The 19,310-nt window shown below is 37.8% G+C and overlaps 1 protein-coding gene across 2 annotated transcripts in view; it reads left to right on the top strand.

Moving 5' to 3' along the window:
* LOC121730383 (putative phosphoenolpyruvate synthase) overlaps window positions 1–17,153 on the top strand; it is a 40,217-nt gene extending 23,064 nt beyond the window's left edge. The window contains exons 14-24 of one of the 2 annotated variants that reach the window (XR_006036105.1): window positions 3,669–3,800; window positions 9,134–9,283; window positions 10,683–10,847; window positions 11,363–11,579; window positions 11,909–12,150; window positions 12,333–12,484; window positions 14,787–14,850; window positions 14,965–15,128; window positions 15,503–15,689; window positions 16,172–16,446; window positions 16,821–16,959. Coding sequence is in view for 1 of the 2 variants with exons in the window: in XM_042119402.1 (XP_041975336.1) it covers window positions 3,669–3,800; window positions 9,134–9,283; window positions 10,683–10,847; window positions 11,363–11,579; window positions 11,909–12,150; window positions 12,333–12,484; window positions 14,787–14,850; window positions 14,965–15,128; window positions 15,503–15,689; window positions 16,015–16,132; window positions 16,821–16,981 (1,752 nt within the window). In the remaining variant the exon portion in view is untranslated. Of the gene's footprint in view, window positions 1–3,668; window positions 3,801–9,133; window positions 9,284–10,682; window positions 10,848–11,362; window positions 11,580–11,908; window positions 12,151–12,332; window positions 12,485–14,786; window positions 14,851–14,964; window positions 15,129–15,502; window positions 15,690–16,014; window positions 16,133–16,171; window positions 16,447–16,820 lie in introns of both variants that reach the window. The other variant, XM_042119402.1, reaches the window with a different exon arrangement.
* Window positions 17,154–19,310: the final 2,157 nt, after the last annotated feature.

Raw genomic sequence — 19,310 nt, 5'->3', positions numbered from 1 at the left:
CTTCTATAGTTTGTGCGTTTTAAGATGATATGGGTGACACTTCTCATATTCCTTGCTACGGGTTTTTTTTACAAGAAAACAAAAAAAATCAAAATGTAATAAATTTTATTCCATCTACAAAAACAAATGTTTCCTATAATTGTAAATGAATAAAAATGAAAAATTGCTAAATGCTAACTTATTAATATAAAATTATAAATTTTAACTGTGAAAATTATTGCTACGAAAATATTTGAAAAATGTCAGATGCATGAAATGGAACATAAGCCAATAGAGATTGACTTTGTTAAATCGAAATCAAATCGATAAAAAGGGCGGCCATTTTAAATCGCCGGCGCCACTCTGAAACGTCAGTACGAAATCGATAATTTCGATTGCAATTCCTTTACGAAGTGATTCGATATTTTTAAATTATCGATTAATTTTCTTAGGTAACTTCTCTACTATTGTCAATTATAATGTGTCACCCATATCTTATATCTTTAAACGAGCAATTCTTGTATATATATATATATATATATATATATATATATATATACTAGCTGTTGCCCGCGACTTCGTCCGCGTGGACTTCAGTTTATAGCGCGCGATGTCAACAAAATTGGTGTCAAAAGCTTTTATAAAAAAACCCTGGTACCCCTTAAATCAATAGAGCTGTGCAGTGTGCACACAATAAGTATTTCATTTTTTTATATTAAACTTTATATTTTATGCCAAATTTTAAAGCTTATTTAGCCCTCCAATTACACAACTTTACCCATAAACTATTTATCATTGATAGATTTAAGGTTACGTCACTGCACAGATAAAGTACTGAGTTATTTAATACCGTAGAATAGATATAACAATCGAAAAAAATCGAAACTTAAATGTAAGATGATACCACGTCTTATAGGAAGACTTTTGAGCAAGCGTCAGCGCGATGTAGAAGACGCACGGCGCCATCTATTATGAATTGTTGGAACTAACTTAATTTGAACAAATTTACGCATTTTCACCCCCTTACAACCCTTTTTTCCAGTAAAAAAGTAGCCTATGTCCTTTCTCAGGCTTTAGACTATCTGTATACAAAATTTCATTACAATCGGTTCGGTAGTTTTGGCGTTTGGCGTGAAAGCGAGACTGACAGACAGACAGACAGACAGACAGAGATACTTTCGCATTTATAATATTAGTATAGATTATGTGCACACTGCACAGCTGTTTTTGGGTATTTTGATTAATTAAGGGCCGCGCTACACCGGAATGGCAGCGGCGAGGCGAGCACTTTCAGCGCTGCCATTCCGGTGTAGCGCGGCCCTAAGAGGGGTACCACTTACCAGGGTTTTAAAAAGTTTTTAAATTTGACACAAATTTTGTTGACACCGCGCACTATAAACTAAAGTCCACGCGGACGAAGTCGCGGGCAACAGCTAGTATTATACATAAATTAATACATTTTAGATTTTTGAAATTTTATTTTAATACACATCCAAGACCCAGGAACATTGAAAACTTTTTGTTCCGCCTGCGGGACTCGAACCCAGGACCCCCGGGATGAGCGCTGCCACGCGCAATGCGAATTAATTTTCATCGATATTTTCATGGAAATAAGATATTTTCCCACATCAAAATGTAGCCTATGTCCTTTCTCAGACTCTAGAATAACTGTGTACAAAATTTCATTGCAATCGGTTCAGTAGTTTTGGCGTGAAAGCGAGACAGACAGACAGACAGACAGAGATACTTTCGCATTTATAATATTAGTATGGAAGTATGGATTAACAGATCGGTATGTTATCGATATACAATGATATATTATTATATCGATATGTTATTTGTATGTTAAAACAGGTTTTCAATGTATTATAAAATCACTAGATGTCCCGCGCGGCTTCGCCCGCGTAAATTAGAAATTTTACAGAATCCGTAGGTACATTTTCCCATAAAAAATATATCCCCCGTTTTTCCCACATTTTCCTGAGTTTCTTCTGTCGTATTAGTCTTAGAGTAATAATATAATATAACCTTCTCGATAAATGATGAGTCTTACTCGATAAATGATCTATCTAACACTGAGATAAGTTTTTAAATCGGACCTGTAGTTTCTGAGATTGACGCGTTCAAGCAAACATACTCTTCAGGTTTATAATATTAGGTAGATATAGATTTTTTTTAATTATCGCTTGACAAACTCGAGTCTCGATCTAAAAGACTATGAAATGGTATAATATGGTAGTGATGATGATGATGATGATGATGATGAAGAATGTAATTTGCATAGTAGCATATGCTTTCTGTTCTTAAAACAACGCCGAAACTCCCAAACTTGTATCTATAAAGAATCAGGAATTCTCTCAGCACCTTCCGATCCACGGTATACCAGTAGTGCTAGCACGGTGACCAGCGGAAATGCGAAAGTATGGACAAACTGTGGAAATAAACCTAAGGTGCCGTTCCGATCTTTTTTCGTTCCGAAAAATTCTATTAAAATGCCACTTTATGACAGACTATAGTCACAAACTGTGGAGATAAACTTAAGGTGCCGTTCCGATCTTTTTTAGTTCCGAATAATTCAATTAAAAAGCCACTTTATGACAGACTATAGTTCTAAAAATTCAAATAATATCCTACATTATGACATATACTATAGTGTGTCATAAAGTGGCATTTTAATTGAATTATTCGGAACTAAAAAAGATCGGAACGGCACCTTAGGTTTATTTCCACAGTTTGTGCATACTTTCGCATTTCCGCTGGTCGCCGTGCTACCGCTACAGGTACATCTCGGTGCAAAATCTTACTTGTTGGTAGCATATGCTTAGAATACTTCTCACGAAACCGAAGTCACCATATGTTTCCCTATAAGTTTTGAGGAGTTCCCTCGATTACTTATGGATCCTTCATCAGATCACCACTTTTCTGAATATAATACCAAATTGGGATGATACCCTATATACCAAAAGAAAAATTTTGAAAATCGGTTAACAAACGGCGGAGTAATCGTTGAATATAAGAAAACGAACATAACACCTCCCCCATTTTGAAAGTCGGTTAAAATTGTAGCCTATGTGTTATTTATTTAATATTTTAATCAGCACATGAATTGAATAACAAAATTTTTTTCAAATTAATCGTAGCACCATCTGTCAGGACAAACTAAAATTGAAATAGAATAATATTGAATGCGATGATAGCGCCGTCCGCCGGATCTAATGTAAAACATTCCAAAATCAACAACTCCTTATAAATAAGAAATTAATTGAAAAAACATTTTCCAGTAGACCAAACTGTAAATCTAAACCATTCTCGAATCTCCACGAACACACACAAAAAATTTCATCAAAATTGGTCCAGTCGTTTAGGAGGAGTTCAGTCACATACACACGCACACAAGAAATATATATATTAAGATATATATATATATATATATATATATACAAGAATAATTGGAATCTCGGAATCGGCTCCAACGATTTTCATGAAACTTAGTATATAGGGGGTTTCGGGGGCGATAAATCGATCTAGCTAGGAATCATTTTTAGAAAATGTCATTTTATTCGAATTCGAATCGAATACCGAGCAAAGCTCGGTCAAATACCTAGTCATCATAAAACGCACAAACTATAATAACACATTATGAACTACTTAACTTAGGCTTTATTACCACTGTTAATCATCATAAACAGAACACCATCTACCTGCTGCAAGCGCGGCCCATCACGTCGCTGGAGCGGTGGACGGAGGAGGAGCTGCTGCACGAGGCCGACTGCCCCATCATGTCTGATGACGAGCTGCTGACCTTCGCTAATGTGGGAGAGGTAGGTCTACTGTTTAATGATATGTTATGGTAATTGGTAAGTATGATTTATGAACCTTATACTTTGTTTTTGGAACGAAATTCCTTATCGCGCGTTGCGAAAGGGGGCTAGGCGGAAAAAGTTGTAACGACACGACATTTTGATTTGATTTTTTGACCGACACATTTGCCACAGACATAGCTCAAGATATATACCGCGTACTTCGCGGGACATGCGGTATCTATCTTGATCTATGACTGCTTTTTGCTATACTTAGTTGTAAGCCGTGCGGCATGTGCGTGTTTCTCTCTCTCTCTCTTTCTCTCATAGAATGCAAGCCAGTTATTTTTTTTTTGTTTTTTTTTATAACTTCGTTCCATCCGGGCGTCCCGTGACTCCTCTCAAGTTTTTTTAACACCTTCGTGGTGATGTGGCTTAAAACTTGATGAAAAAGATGATGCGTTGGATGGGCATATAAATATAGGTCGTGCATCTAAAATAAATCGTGACGAATATACAATCCTATCATTGGCACCTTAGATTCTTGAATCTTGCCTGAAAATATAATACAATAAACGCCAATCATATAAAGGATTTCTTTAGTTGACGCGAGTATCACTCATGATATTATAAGGTTTACACACTTACGGATTTTGTCGCGGAGCACTTTTATTAATCCGCTGTAGGTAAAGCAGCCAAAACGTCGGGATTAATAAAAGTGACAAAATCCGTAAGTATTTAAACCTTATAATCCATACTAATATTATAAATGCGAAAGTATCTCTGTCTGTCTGTCTGTCTGTCTGTCTGTCTGTCTGTCTGTCTGTCTGTCTGTCTTGCTTTCACGCCAAAACTACTGAACCGATTGCAATGAAATTTTGTATACAGTTATTCTAGAGTCTGAGAAAGGACATAGGCTACATTTTGATGTGGGAAAATATCTTATTTCCATGAAAATTTCGATGAAAATGAATTCGCATTGCGCGTGGCCAGCGCTCATCCCTGGGGTCCTGGGTTCGAGTCCCGCAGGCGGAACAAAAAGTTTTCAATGTTCCTGGGTCTTGGATGTGTATTAAAATAAAATTTCAAAAATCTTAAACATATTTTATGTATAATATTATAAAAAATCCAGAAATATATCGATGGAATGAACATTTTAGTTCTAATACGATTCAACAGATGGCGTTTTATTTTTTACTTTATTGTAACATAGAACTAATCATACTTATTAGTTAGTATGTTTTTGTTTATAGTTTTTAATACGTTAGAATATTATGTTTAATAATATTATCACTTGGTATAATAATAATCAATCTATCTTATCTTATGCAGAACTCCTACTGCATTTCTAATCCATACTATCCATACTATCCATACTAATATTATATATTATAATATTATAAATGCGAAAGTATCTCTGTCTGTCTGTCTGTCTGTCTGTCTGTCTTGCTTTCACGCCAAAACTACTGAACCGATTGCAATGAAATTTTGTATACAGTTATTCTAGAGTCTGAGAAAGGACATAGGCTACATTTTGATGTGGGAAAATATCTTATTTCCTTGAAAATTTCGATGAAAATGAATTCGCATTGCGCGTGGCCAGCGCTCATCCCGGGGGTCCTGGGTTCGAGTCCCGCAGGCGGAACAAAAAGTTTTCAATGTTCCTGGGTCTTGGATGTGTATTAAAATAAAATTTCAAAAATCTTAAACATATTTTATGTATAATATTATAAAAAATCCAGAAATATATCGATGGAATGAACATTTTAGTTCTAATACGATTCAACAGATGGCGTTTTATTTTTTACTTTATTGTAACATAGAACTAATCATACTTATTAGTTAGTATGTTTCTGTTTATAGTTTTTAATACGTTAGAATATTATGTTTAATAATATTATCACTTGGTATAATAATAATCAATCTATCTTATCTTATGTAGAACTCATACTGCATTTCTAATCCATACTATCCATACTAATATTATAAATGCGAAAGTATCTCTGTCTGTCTGTCTGTCTGTCTGTCTGTCTGTCTTGCTTTCACGCCAAAACTACTGAACCGATTGCAATGAAATTTTGTATACAGTTATTCTAGAGTCTGAAAAAGGACATAGGCTACATTTTGATGTGGGAAAATATCTTATTTCCATGAAAATATCGATGAAAATGAATTCGCATTGCGCGTGGCCAGCGCTCATCCCGGGGGTCCTGGGTTCGAGTCCCGCAGGCGGAACAAAAAGTTTTTAATGTTCCTGGGTCTTGGATGTGTATTAAAATAAAATTTCAAAAATCTTAAACATATTTTATGTATAATATTATAAAAAATCCAGAAATATATCGATGGAATGAACATTTTAGTTCTAATACGATTCAACAGATGGCGTTTTATTTTTTACTTTATTGTAACATAGAACTAATCATACTTATTAGTTAGTATGTTTCTGTTTATAGTTTTTAATACGTTAGAATATTATGTTTAATAATATTATCACTTGGTATAATAATAATCAATCTATCTTATCTTATGTAGAACTCATACTGCATTTCTAATCCATACTATCCATACTAATATTATAAATGCGAAAGTATCTCTGTCTGTCTGTCTGTCTGTCTGTCTGTCTGTCTGTCTGTCTTGCTTTCACGCCAAAACTACTGAACCGATTGCAATGAAATTTTGTATACAGTTATTCTAGAGTCTGAGAAAGGACATAGGCTACATTTTGATGTGGGAAAATATCTTATTTCCATGAAAATATCGATGAAAATGAATTCGCATTGCGCGTGGCCAGCGCTCATCCCGGGGGTCCTGGGTTCGAGTCCCGCAGGCGGAACAAAAAGTTTTTAATGTTCCTGGGTCTTGGATGTGTATTAAAATAAAATTTCAAAAATCTTAAACATATTTTATGTATAATATTATAAAAAATCCAGAAATATATCGATGGAATGAACATTTTAGTTCTAATACGATTCAACAGATGGCGTTTTATTTTTTACTTTATTGTAACATAGAACTAATCATACTTATTAGTTAGTATGTTTCTGTTTATAGTTTTTAATACGTTAGAATATTATGTTTAATAATATTATCACTTGGTATAATAATAATCAATCTATCTTATCTTATGTAGAACTCATACTGCATTTCTAATCCATACTATCCATACTTCCATACTAATATTATAAATGCGAAAGTATCTCTGTCTGTCTGTCTGTCTGTCTGTCTGTCTGTCTTGCTTTCACGCCAAAACTACTGAACCGATTGCAATGAAATTTTGTATACAGTTATTCTAGAGTCTGAGAAAGGACATAGGCTACATTTTGATGTGGGAAAATATCTTATTTCCATGAAAATATCGATGAAAATGAATTCGCATTGCGCGTGGCCAGCGCTCATCCCGGGGGTCCTGGGTTCGAGTCCCGCAGGCGGAACAAAAAGTTTTCAATTTTCCTGGGTCTTGGATGTGTATTAAAATAAAATTTCAAAAATCTTAAACATATTTTATGTATAATACTAGCTGTTGCCCGCGACTTCGTCCGCGTGGACTTCAGTTTATAGCGCGCGATGTCAACAAAATTGGTGTCAAAAGCTTTTATAAAAAAACCCTGGTACCCCTTAAATCAATACAGCTGTGCAGTGTGCACACAATAAGTATTTCATTTTTTTATATTAAACTTTATATTTTATGCCAAATTTTAAAGCTTATTTAGCCCTCCAATTACACAACTTTACCCATAAACTATTTATCATTGATAGATTTAAGGTTACGTCACTGCACAGATAAAGTACTGAGTTATTTAATACCGTAGAATAGATATAACAATCGAAAAAAATCGAAACTTAAAAAGATGATACCACGTCTTATAGAAAGACTTTTGAGCAAGCGTCAGCGCGATGTAGAAGACGCACGGCGCCATCTATTATGAATTGTTGGAACTAACTTAATTTGAACAAATTTACGCATTTTCACCCCCTTACAACCCTTTTTTCCAGTAAAAAAGTAGCCTATGTCCTTTCTCAGGCTTTAGACTATCTGTATACAAAATTTCATTACAATCGGTTCGGAAGTTTTGGCGTTTGGCGTGAAAGCGAGACTGACAGACAGACAGACAGACAGAGATACTTTTGGCGTTTGGCGTGAAAGCGAGACTGACAGACAGACAGACAGACAGAGATACTTTCGCATTTATAATATTAGTATAGATTATGTGCACACTGCATAGCTGTTTTTGGGTATTTTGATTAATTAAGGGCCGCGCTACACCGGAAGCACTTACCAGGGTTTTAAAAAGTTTTTAAATTTGACACAAATTTTGTTGACACCGCGCGCTATAAACTAAAGTCCACGCGGACGAAGTCGCGGGCAACAGCTAGTATCATAATATAAAGGATATCAGGCAATTTCCATACAATGTTCTAAAAAATAGCTAGGCCATATTAAGAACTAAAAAAAATATATGTAACTGTAACTGCATTTTCTGAGTAAATAAAATAATAAAATAAAAAATGTTTTATTTCTGAGTAAATTTGAATCAAATTTTTTCAGAATGTCTACCTGATGCCAACCACCGATTCGGGAACTACCCCGGCGAGAAGAACCGGCGTAAGAAAGTAATTATTTAGTTAGGAAAAAATATTAAAAACATTACATTTAAAGGATTCTTACTGGGAAAGGGGTCGTACTGGAAATGGCATCGTACTAGGAAAGAGGTAATACGGGGTAAGAGGTCATTTCCCAGTAAGACCCCTATAAATGTAATGATTTTAATATTTTTTCGTAACTAAATAATTACTCAAAAAATGCAGTTACAGGGTTAAGTCCATATATTTTTTTTAAGTTCTTAATATCGCCTAGCTATTGGAAATATTCTTAGTTCTGGCCGCGCATTTTATTTTTTTTAGACTAGAATGCCTGATGTTATGATGTAGTACGGGAGCCCTAGAACATTTTTTTTACTACTATCAAGCTATTTTTTGTGAGTAGCTTCATTTTGATAAGATGAACAACATTTTTATCTGTGAAAGATCTTGAAAATGGTAGCTAACAGAGATAGAAAGGATTTCATGCTTTGCTTTGATGGTACCAAAATATGGATTGTTTTATTTGTAGGACAATGTTACTCTTAAATTATATAACTAATAACTTATCAATATACAAAAAGTCTGCTCGTTAGGGTTCCGATTAGCTTGATAGTAATAAAAAAAAAATGTTCTAGGGCTCCCGTACTAATGTCCTTTCACTATATAGTTTGAACTCCGGATGCCAATAATTAGGTGTCGTATCTTATTATTCTTACATGACGTGTATCGCTGAGTTAGTAATTAAGTATATATCAAATCTATTTTATCTTCAGGTCCTGCCGAAGCCGCTATCTCCTCTCGGCTACGACCTGACCATGATTCCCTTGGATGTCGGCATGGGTAAGCTGGTGTGGAAGAACGGCGACGGATATTACCACACCTTCATGTTCACACACAACCGTTGTACCATCGCGCTGTATAGTGTGAGTATAACCTGATCTTGTCATAATACTCCCACACCGGTTTCAGTAACGGTAGCCAGTTTCATTGAAACCAGGCCACTTACACAGGAGTAATTACAGCACACAAGAACACTCTATTCCTTTACTCGCATAACCCAGTGGGCCTGAAGACGACTGGCGAGATATCAGGCGCAGGACCGACTTTTTACATGCCCATCCGACGCATGGATCATCTTACTTGCCAGACAGTACAGATTTATGGAATGTTACCGGTTACCACACAAGATAACTTATAGAGTTATCCATGGGCGTACCCAGGTTCAGACCAGGGGGGGCAAAATACCCAGGTCCTGGGCCAGGGGGGGGGGGGGGGGGAAATTATCCAGGCTCTGGGCCAGGGGGGAGCAAATCCAAATCAGTTTTTTTATAAGCTAGGTGTTTATAAAGAATAAAAAATTTATAATTTTTAGTTGTGAAATATTGTATTTCAAACAAATGGCAAAAAATCGTTTTCTTAATTTTTGATTTTTATAGATAAAAGTACTAGATAATATACTTAGTAGGGGCGTCAACATGATCCAGGGGGGGCTCGGTACGCCTATGGAGTTATCCCAAAAATTTATAAAGTAATGAAGCAAGTAAAAAACTTAAAGTAAACGTCGATTAAAATAAGCCCGCAATACGGGACACGACGCCATACATTACAATTTACAAACGTGAATCTGACGTTTTAGAAACGTCAATTCTATGGAACGTGAAGTGTCCCGTCGTGTAGTGTCGCTTTAAGCTGCGCGTCCACCGGGTCGGAGCATATGGTGCGGACGGAGCGTCGTTATTTATAATTTGTGAGGCGCAGAAATGACGTTCCAGTGCAGGCAGTACCATAGAAATTAATACAAAGCAACAAATCCGTCCGCTGCGTACGCGCCGATTCCGATTCGCCTTCAATGTCATGTTGTCTTTCTGGGTTTTCGCATTCAGGCATAAAAAAGAGACTGAAAATTCGGTACAGATTGACCATAGACATCCTTACTTTACGAATGTCAAATTACGTAGAAGACCAAGTTTCCATACAAAACAAGCAAAGCCTACAAATATGTTTACGTAAGCAAGTGTACTATATAAGTGTTTTGTATGAAAACACAACTTTCGACCCTTTGATATTTCTAAAATAAGAGCGTCTGTTGTGGCTAGGTCTGGCAGCCGTACATCTATCGGTTAGTGTCCACTTCTGGGCCTGTACCACGAAACGGTTTTGAGACTCAAACAATCGTACGACAATGTTGCGTCCTACTCTAACAAACGTGTAATGACGTTGTTAGAGCAGGACGCGGCATTCTCGTCCGATTGTTTGAGTCTCAAAACGGTTTCGTAGTAGGCCTACTGTTTACACATCAAACAGCATTTTGTATTCTGGCAGACGGTGTACCGCAGAGTTCCCAAGAAGCTGGACATCAACATCCGCATGCTGGAGTTGGCGATCCACGGCCACGAGGTCGCCGATGACGACATCATCGCGACCGCGCTGCACCGACGACAGCCGCGGTTCTATGACAGAATCGTGGACCTGTATGAGATGGTTAAGGTTAGTAAAGCAATACTGATATAATAAGCACATATTAGTAACAGCTCCCACACAAACTGCGAATTCGCATCACATCGTAATGTCATTTTTATTATGAATTTTGTCGCAGATAGCGATAGCGCGATGTAAGTAATGTATAGTGCCATCTCTCGGCAGCGCATGGAACTAATATTCCACAATCACTTATCATGCATCTGATAGTACAGGGTTTTTACAACTTTTTTTTAACAGGGCCACATTAATATTATTTGCACTACCGCACCAGTAGTCTACAGACATTAATTGGTTTGGGTTTGGAGCTATTGTGATAGATTGTCAAAAAAATAAAAATAAATAAAACACTTCGTGAAAGATGAAGTGCGTACGACTTGCGTACGACTATAATATTCATGCACACTCATGTTTGATGTTTGAAATAAATTATTGACAGCTTATTATAATATATACTATCACAAATGCTTGTTAATCCATAACAAGTCTTTGTAATATTTTATCTGCTATCACATTGTTTATAGGTACTCTTACTATCAAAGCGGGCTATGAACAACACTATCCGCGACGTCAACATCATGAGCATCGACACTTCCAGCGACGATCCGCTAACTCTGTTAGACGCTATCGCCGCTACCAAAAAACAGATCACCAAGTTCTTCCACAACCACGGTCTTACTACCCTCGCGAGTACCTACACGCAGTTCCTGGCTATGAGCATACTGTTGGAGGGGAGATCAGGTAACATATGTTTTTTTTAATCTCATTAAACCGGAATTCGCACTGTAAAACCTTACATCATGTCGCGATGAAAATTGTCATTATATTATTTTTCGGGGCTAAAAGTTTCTCCATCCTCAAACTTCATTTTATTTAAGAGAAAGTAAAGAGGTCTCAGACAGATAGACAAAAAGTCTTAAATATGTCGAATAGAATATGTCGTATTATAAATGAAATTATGACGCAACAATATTGAATTAAAACCACTAAAAAGAGAGAGAAATAGTATGAATAATGATTTCAAACTTTTATAATAAACTGCGTCACCAAGCTCCTGCATTTTGTTACAGACTTCACCCCGGTAGAGTGCAACGAAGTCAGCATGTTGCTGAGTTCAGGTGATGTCTTGTCAGCGGAAGTACCGAACATTCTAGCGAGGATTGCGAGAAAGATCGATGGGTTTAGACGACTTGAGGAGTTCAGGAAACAGGACCCCAAGAACGCAATGGACTGGCTGAAATATAACCTGCCGCCTGTCCACGACGATGTCAAGCAGTTTTTGGACGATCACGGCCATAGAGCTATAATGGAGGTAAGCCTACCATTGATCACTGATCTTCCAATAGCGGCTTCTGCTTGCCCAAACCTACTCCGCTCACTCCTTGTACCCTCAAACTTCAAAGACACAAAAACAGAGCTCTTCGCCTTTCCTTTCCATTTTGGCAAACAATCTTATACACCTAAACTCACTACTCTTTTTGCTTTAATTTACAGTTCGATCCGTTAACGAAGCCCTGGGCGCTGGTGCCTGAGGACTTCATGCGAGTGTTGATGCACGTGCAGACCACGCAGCAGGAGCCCAAACCCGCCCGCACCAACGACGACGTCATCAATTCACTTAAGACACCGCAGAAGTCCAGTACGCGGTAAGATTATAAATTCAGATGTTTAAAAAAAATTACCACCTTATGCTATAGGTGCACGAAATTAGGATAAAAAACTACGAATAATAAAAACTAAGGAAACGTAACTCCCATACTTCAACCGTTTTAAATTTGGCTCCTTTTCGAACACTAAAATATGACAATTCAGATTTTCGCCAAGGTCGTATCCCAGGTAACGTATCATAATATTGCGCGCCGGACGACAGCCTGCGCGGTTATGGACATTGTCATAGTTGTGAAACAATAATTGTCAAAAGCGGATAGTATTATGCAGTATACACCAAGCACATCTACTATCACTAAGAAACGAGCACATAATTATTATTTTAAAATCAAACATTTTTCTCTGATCCTTAAGACATCGATAATAATAATATACAATACTAGCTGTTGCCCGCGACTTCGTCCGCGTTAGCATAGTAGATCATATCCCAAGTATTATTTATTGTACAAAAATATTCAATGTACAGAATTGACTTTCCTACGATTTTATTATATAATGTAGATGTTCCGCGCAGCTTTCCTTGCGTAATTTAGGAATTTCACGCAACCGTACATTTTTCCGTAAAAAAATAGCCTTTGTCCCTTCACGTGGTCTATTCTTCATGTTTGGCAAATAACATAAAAATTGCTCCAGTAGTTCTTTAGATAATAAGCAATTTCATATAATTTCCCTCAGTTTTTTCCACATTTTCCTCTATTTCTTTGCTCTTATTAGTTTTAGCGTGATAAAAAATAGCCTATAGCCTTCCTCGATAAATGGGCTATGTAACACTGAAAGAAATTTTTAAATCGGACCAGTAGTTTCTGAAATTAGCGCGTTCAAATAAGCCCTTTCATATAATTTCCTCCGTTTTTTCCACATTTTCCTCTATTTATTCGCTCCTATTAGTTTTAGCGTGATAAAATATAGCCTATAGCCTTCCTCGATCAATGGGCCATCCAACAGTAAAAGATTTTTTCAAATCGGACCAGTAGTTTCTGAGATTAGCGCGTTCAAACAAACAAACAAACTCTGCAGAATTATAATATAGATATATTAGTATAGATGTAATAATTATGAACAAACCTTTTACGACTCGGGCGAATCTTAAACTGTCCGAGTACCTAGAGAAGACGTTTTCAGATTACAAAAATCTATGTGCTAAATTATTACAGAATTGAAATAAAAAACTTACGTAAATTTTGTACTTATAACTCACAATTAATACAATATTTTAATAACAGTTAGCAGTTTTTTGTTCATTTACAATATTAAAGGAAATATTTGTTTTTGTCGATTGAACGTGATTTATTACATTATGTTTTATTGTTTTGTTGTAAAAAATCCGTAGCCAGGAATATGAGAATACCCATATCATCTTATAACGCATTTAGTATAATGTCAGCCAGACCTTAAAATTTCGTTTATGATTAAATTGTTACATCTTGCATAACACTGTCCATGGCGACTTTGTAAAAATTTTGTAATTATATTATTTATTGATTATTGCACTTTTAGAATAACATGTAAATGTAATAAGACAAACACAAAGAGACCAGCTTAATTTTATGCAAATACCCTAGCATCCAACTTAAATAAACCATCTTTTTTGGGTCGACAAAAATACAAGAAATTTAAGCATAATTTTAAACAATTCACTTACAGATGAAAGGTTATTCCTGTATTAAAAGTCGTATCTGTATGACTTTTACACCATTTCACAGGGCATTTAGGCATTTTAACAACAAAAATATTGTAAAAAGCTACGTAAAAAGTAAGTAAACAAACCTATGTAAACAAATTGTAAAATGAGTTTGACAAAATTGTCATGTCAACCTGGTTGAATGTCACTCGAGTATATATACACGAAAAATGTGTACCGAACACATGCATAAATATGCATGTATTCGGGTCACATTTTGTAGCCTTTTGGTGCACTTTTTTTGACGGAGTTACTCTTCCTTAGTTTTTATTATTCGTAGATAAAAAACATATAAGTAATACCAGAGACCAGACATACATACATGTATATTTTCTCTATGGTGGCTGTCTCTGTGGGCATAAGAGTAAAAGAGAAAGATATATCTTTACCTCTTCGTTTTTTTCCAAGGTTGTCCTAGTTTTGGAGTCTTTTTTTAAAGTTACTTATTCATATTATTGCAAAAAGGTCGTAAATATATCTTAAAAATTGGACTCCAAACCCAAAAGTTAAATACAACATAATATCACGATTTTTCATATAAGTAGAATTTTTGTTAAAAAAGAGATCACGTTTACGGATTGACACTATAATTTTTTCAGCAAATTCCTCCGTTTGATCGTGCCTCTCTGCCACCGAGCAGTTCGCCACAGAGAGTCTACTAAGGCTCACCTCATACTGATCACGTTTACGGATTGACACTATAATTTTTTCAGCAAATTCCTCCGTTTGATCGTGCCTCTCTGCCACCGAGCAGTTCGCCACAGAGAGTCTACTAAGGCTCACCTCATACTTGCAGTACACAAAGTGAGGCTAGCTGCTCTCAATCTGGGCAGAGTGCTGGTGAAGCGCTGGTACATACCGCACCCGGACTTGGTGTTCTTCTTCAGGGTACATGAACTGAGGGAATATATACAGAATAGAGATACGGCGCTGTTGAAGAAGTGAGTGTCCTCCTCGCCAAAAACATTGATAAAAAATTGAAAATGTCAAATTACATAATAATGTTAGCTTAATGGTATGTCGCATCGCACTAAGCCACAGTATCAGCAGTGTAGTAACGCGACACTTTAGGCGTCTTGCAGACGAAAAGCACTTGTTGACGGCACGCGTCGACGGCAGTCGACGGCAGACACTGGATATTTTTTCATTGATTTTTTTTACACTTGTCGACGGCAGTCGACGCGTGCCGTTCGTCTGTAAGACGCTTACGTGTTATAGAAATGACGTTTTATGTCGATGCCGCATAGTGCGAACGTCATGGTCAAAGAATATTGGACCGTGACGTGTCGCCTTTAATAAAAAAAATGTGTTTTAGGGCCGTCCAACGCCAGCAGTACTTCCCCAAGTGGGAGAGGCTGAGGTTCGCTGAGATAAACCGGGGGTGGGTGGAGCCGGCGCCGGTTGCGGTGACGGTTTTCGGCGCGGGCGTGCGGCTCGCCGGGACCACCGCGTGCAGCGGCGAGGTGGTGGCCAGAGCGTGTGTTGTTAAGGACTTGAGTGAGGTATGGTTTATCCTTTAGTGTCCGTTCTTTCCATATTATTGTAATGTGTAAGTTCTGAAATAAAACCCAGTTTACTAGCTAGTGCATTGACGTTTGTGACTTAGTTTTGACGTAAATGTGATTTGACTTTGTTTTGGATGTCTTTATTCTAAAAATTTTTACTAATTCGACACACTTTTCTTCCCAGTTTATTCGTAGTTCCCAGTGCAATATGGCGTTGGATACGTAACATTATGAGCACTGGTAGTGCAGCACTGGTTTATATTTTTGAACTTACGCAAAGTACTGCATAATAATTAATAATGTCATCACAATGTCATGTCAGATCGGTCAGCTGCGTCAGGGTGACGTGCTGCTTACGCACTCGACGGATATCGGGTGGTCGCCGTACTTCCCCCTGCTCGCCGGCATCGTCACCGAGCTGGGTGGACTGATATCGCACGGTGAGGCATCATGATTATGTCATCACAATGTCATGTCAGATCGGTCAGCTGCGTCAGGGCGACGTGCTGCTGACGCACTCGACGGACATCGGGTGGTCGCCGTACTTCCCCCTGCTCGCCGGCATCGTCACCGAGCTGGGTGGACTGATATCGCACGGTGAGGCATCATGATTATGTCATCACAATGTCATGTCAGATCGGTCAGCTGCGTCAGGGCGACGTGCTGCTGACGCACTCGACGGACATCGGGTGGTCGCCGTACTTCCCCCTGCTCGCCGGCATCGTCACCGAGCTGGGTGGACTGATATCGCACGGTGAGGCATCCTGATTATGTCATCACAATGTCATGTCAGATCGGTGGACCCGACTTACACTAAACGCCGCCTGGCGGACTCGTGTTTTCTGTCTGTCTATAAGAATTTTCTGACACTTTCCTACCTACCACCTGCCGCTATGTATCCAATATCAATAGTGTCTATAATGTCAATTATCGTGTCTAAAGGCCTGAATTCACTTTGATTAGTGATAAGTGCAATGTGCACAGCGACGGATTAGTGCAAATTGTTTACTTTCTCCTTTATCACTTATCACCTGAACTAATCAAAGTGAATACCTGCAGGCCTAAACTTACATCATATCACATAATATGTCGCGAACTAATAACCCACATTGTCTAATCATTTTATAGGAGCGGTGATAGCGCGCGAGTACGGACTACCGTGTATAGTGGGAGCGCTCGGCGCCACTGACATGTTCGAAACTGGAGACATGATACGCCTCTCGGGGACGGACGGACTCATTGAAAAAGTCAACGTTGAAGAGGAAAAAGTTAGCGAAGAGAAAAATTGAGCGGAGAGGAAAAAGGGAGCGAAAAAGAGAGAGTAAGCAGATAATATGCTATCAAGTATCATGGCACGCCTAGATGTCACTGTTTTGTACCATCAGAGGAATTGATTTACAGGCAGACATATGTTACTTGTTCGGGACAATGTTAGCTGTATATGTCTGATGGGCTTGATTTGTATCATAGCTGGGCACCGTTAATGAAATAGTTAACTTCGTTAATCGTTAATCCGTTAAAAAAAATGTTAGCTTCGTTAAACGTTAAAGCGTTACATTTCGGACGAATTAACGCAAGTTAACGTTAATCGTTAATCCGTTAATATGTAATATGGCCTTGTTGTAACTTTTTTTTTATGAAATAAGGGGGCAAACGAGCAAACGGGTCACCTGATGGAAAGCAACTTCCGTCGCCCATGGACAGCCGCAGCATCAGAAGAGCTGCAGGTGCGTTGCCGGCCTTTTAGAGGGAACAGGGTAATAGGGGAGGGTAGGAAAGGGAATAGTGTAGGGGATTGGGCCTCCGGTAAACTCACTCACTCGGCGAAATACAGCGCAAGCGCTGTTTCACGCCGGTTTTCTGTGAGAACGTGGTATTTCTCCGGTCGAGCCGGCCCATTCGTGCCGAAGCATGGCTCTCCCACGTATAACTTATATCATTGCGTTAGTGTACATACAAAACCTGTTGGTTTAAGGTTTTGGAAGTTAAAATGTTAGGGACAAAACAAAATACTTCTATAATTATTGTATTCTACCTAACTAAATTATACTGCACTCTTCTTTATCAACATGCAAAATATGATTTATAATAACAATAAACAAATCACTCTCTCTATAAGAACCGGCGCTGAGCAATGAAATGATAAAACGAAACAAATCTCTTCTCACTCGCACGCGCCTGAAATTGTATTTAGTATTGTTTTTGTTTCACCCGCTGCTGCCGTGCCGCGGCGCCGCGCTGCCCTGTCTGAACATGTTTTCGCGCCGCGCCGCGGTGCCGTGCAGTAAATAATAGGCATTGGATTAACGATTAACGGACTTCTGCATAATAACGGAAGTTAACGAGTCCGTTAATATTTTTAAAAGTTAACTTAAAAGTTAATCCGTTAATCAAAATGTTAACTTCGTTAATTAACGATTAACGGATTAACGAGTTAATGCCCAGCTATGATTTGTATCAATGGACGGATTTTTTTCTTCTGTATTGGGATATCCTGTAATAGTAGATAAGTTTGTTTAATAAATAAATAATAAAATAAAATAAATAAAATATTCCGACCAAATTAGTGATGTGTAAATACGGGAAATACTGTAGATATTTCAATAAATTTGAGTATTTTTATAAATTATTACGACTGTTTCCATTTTCAATACGCCTTAGGCCAGGCGCGCACTAGCGGCCAGGTCGCGGCGGCTATCGAGATAGATACCTCAGTATGAAACCGCCGTATACCACGCGCAACATGGCCGCACGGCGGCCAGCGGCCACACCATACTTTCGATGGCCGCCGCAACCTGGCCGCTAGTGCGCGCCCAGGCTTAGCCACCTTTAGTTATGCAAATTCGGGCGCTCCTGTGAAATTTAAATTTTTAAAACTCCCTGCAAAATTATTATGGTAACTTCATGTTTTTTGACAATCTCATAAAAGGTTGTGTTTGATGCCGTGAACTGGTGTCTCCAGACCGAAACTTGTACTCGATTAAATACTCGGCATGTGCTGCCACTTAACAGTTTCTGTACATTCCCCATTGAAATTCTGCGAATCTTTTGCACTTTAAAATATTTTTTGTGTAAAAAAGTTTGAAAAGGTGCCTATTTAAAAATCAGCCAAAGAGCAAAATTGGGTCAAAAATTGTATTTTTTGTATGGGAGCCTCCTTAATTTTTTATTCTATTATATTATTATTATCAAATATTAAAGTACACATAAAACAAAGGACTTTGAGAAAAATTCAAGTACCTACCTGTTGCCATTATTGATAAAGAGCGAAAAAGGAAAAAAAAACACGTTTTTTGTATGGGAGCCCCCCTTAAATATTAATTTTATTTTGTTTTCAGTATTTGTTTTTATAGCGGCAACAGATATACATAATCTGTGAAAATTACAACTCTCTAGCTATTACCGTTCTTGAGTTACAGCCTGGAGACAGACAGACGGACGGACGGACAGACAACGAAGTCTTAGTAATAGGGTCCCGTTTTTACCCGTTGGGTACGGAACCCTAAACATCACCTTTTGTTTTCTGACGTACTCTCTCCACTCTCGCGGACGCTGTGTCTTGTTGCATTGCATCGTCTTGAGCAAATCTCGAATAAAATTTTTTTCTACATATTATGT

This window comes from Aricia agestis, chromosome 9 (genome assembly GCF_905147365.1).
Source record: "Aricia agestis chromosome 9, ilAriAges1.1, whole genome shotgun sequence".
NCBI lineage: Eukaryota > Metazoa > Arthropoda > Insecta > Lepidoptera > Lycaenidae > Aricia > Aricia agestis.
Note: the sequence above shows the minus strand (reverse complement) of the source record. Positions and strands in the feature narration are given on the sequence as shown.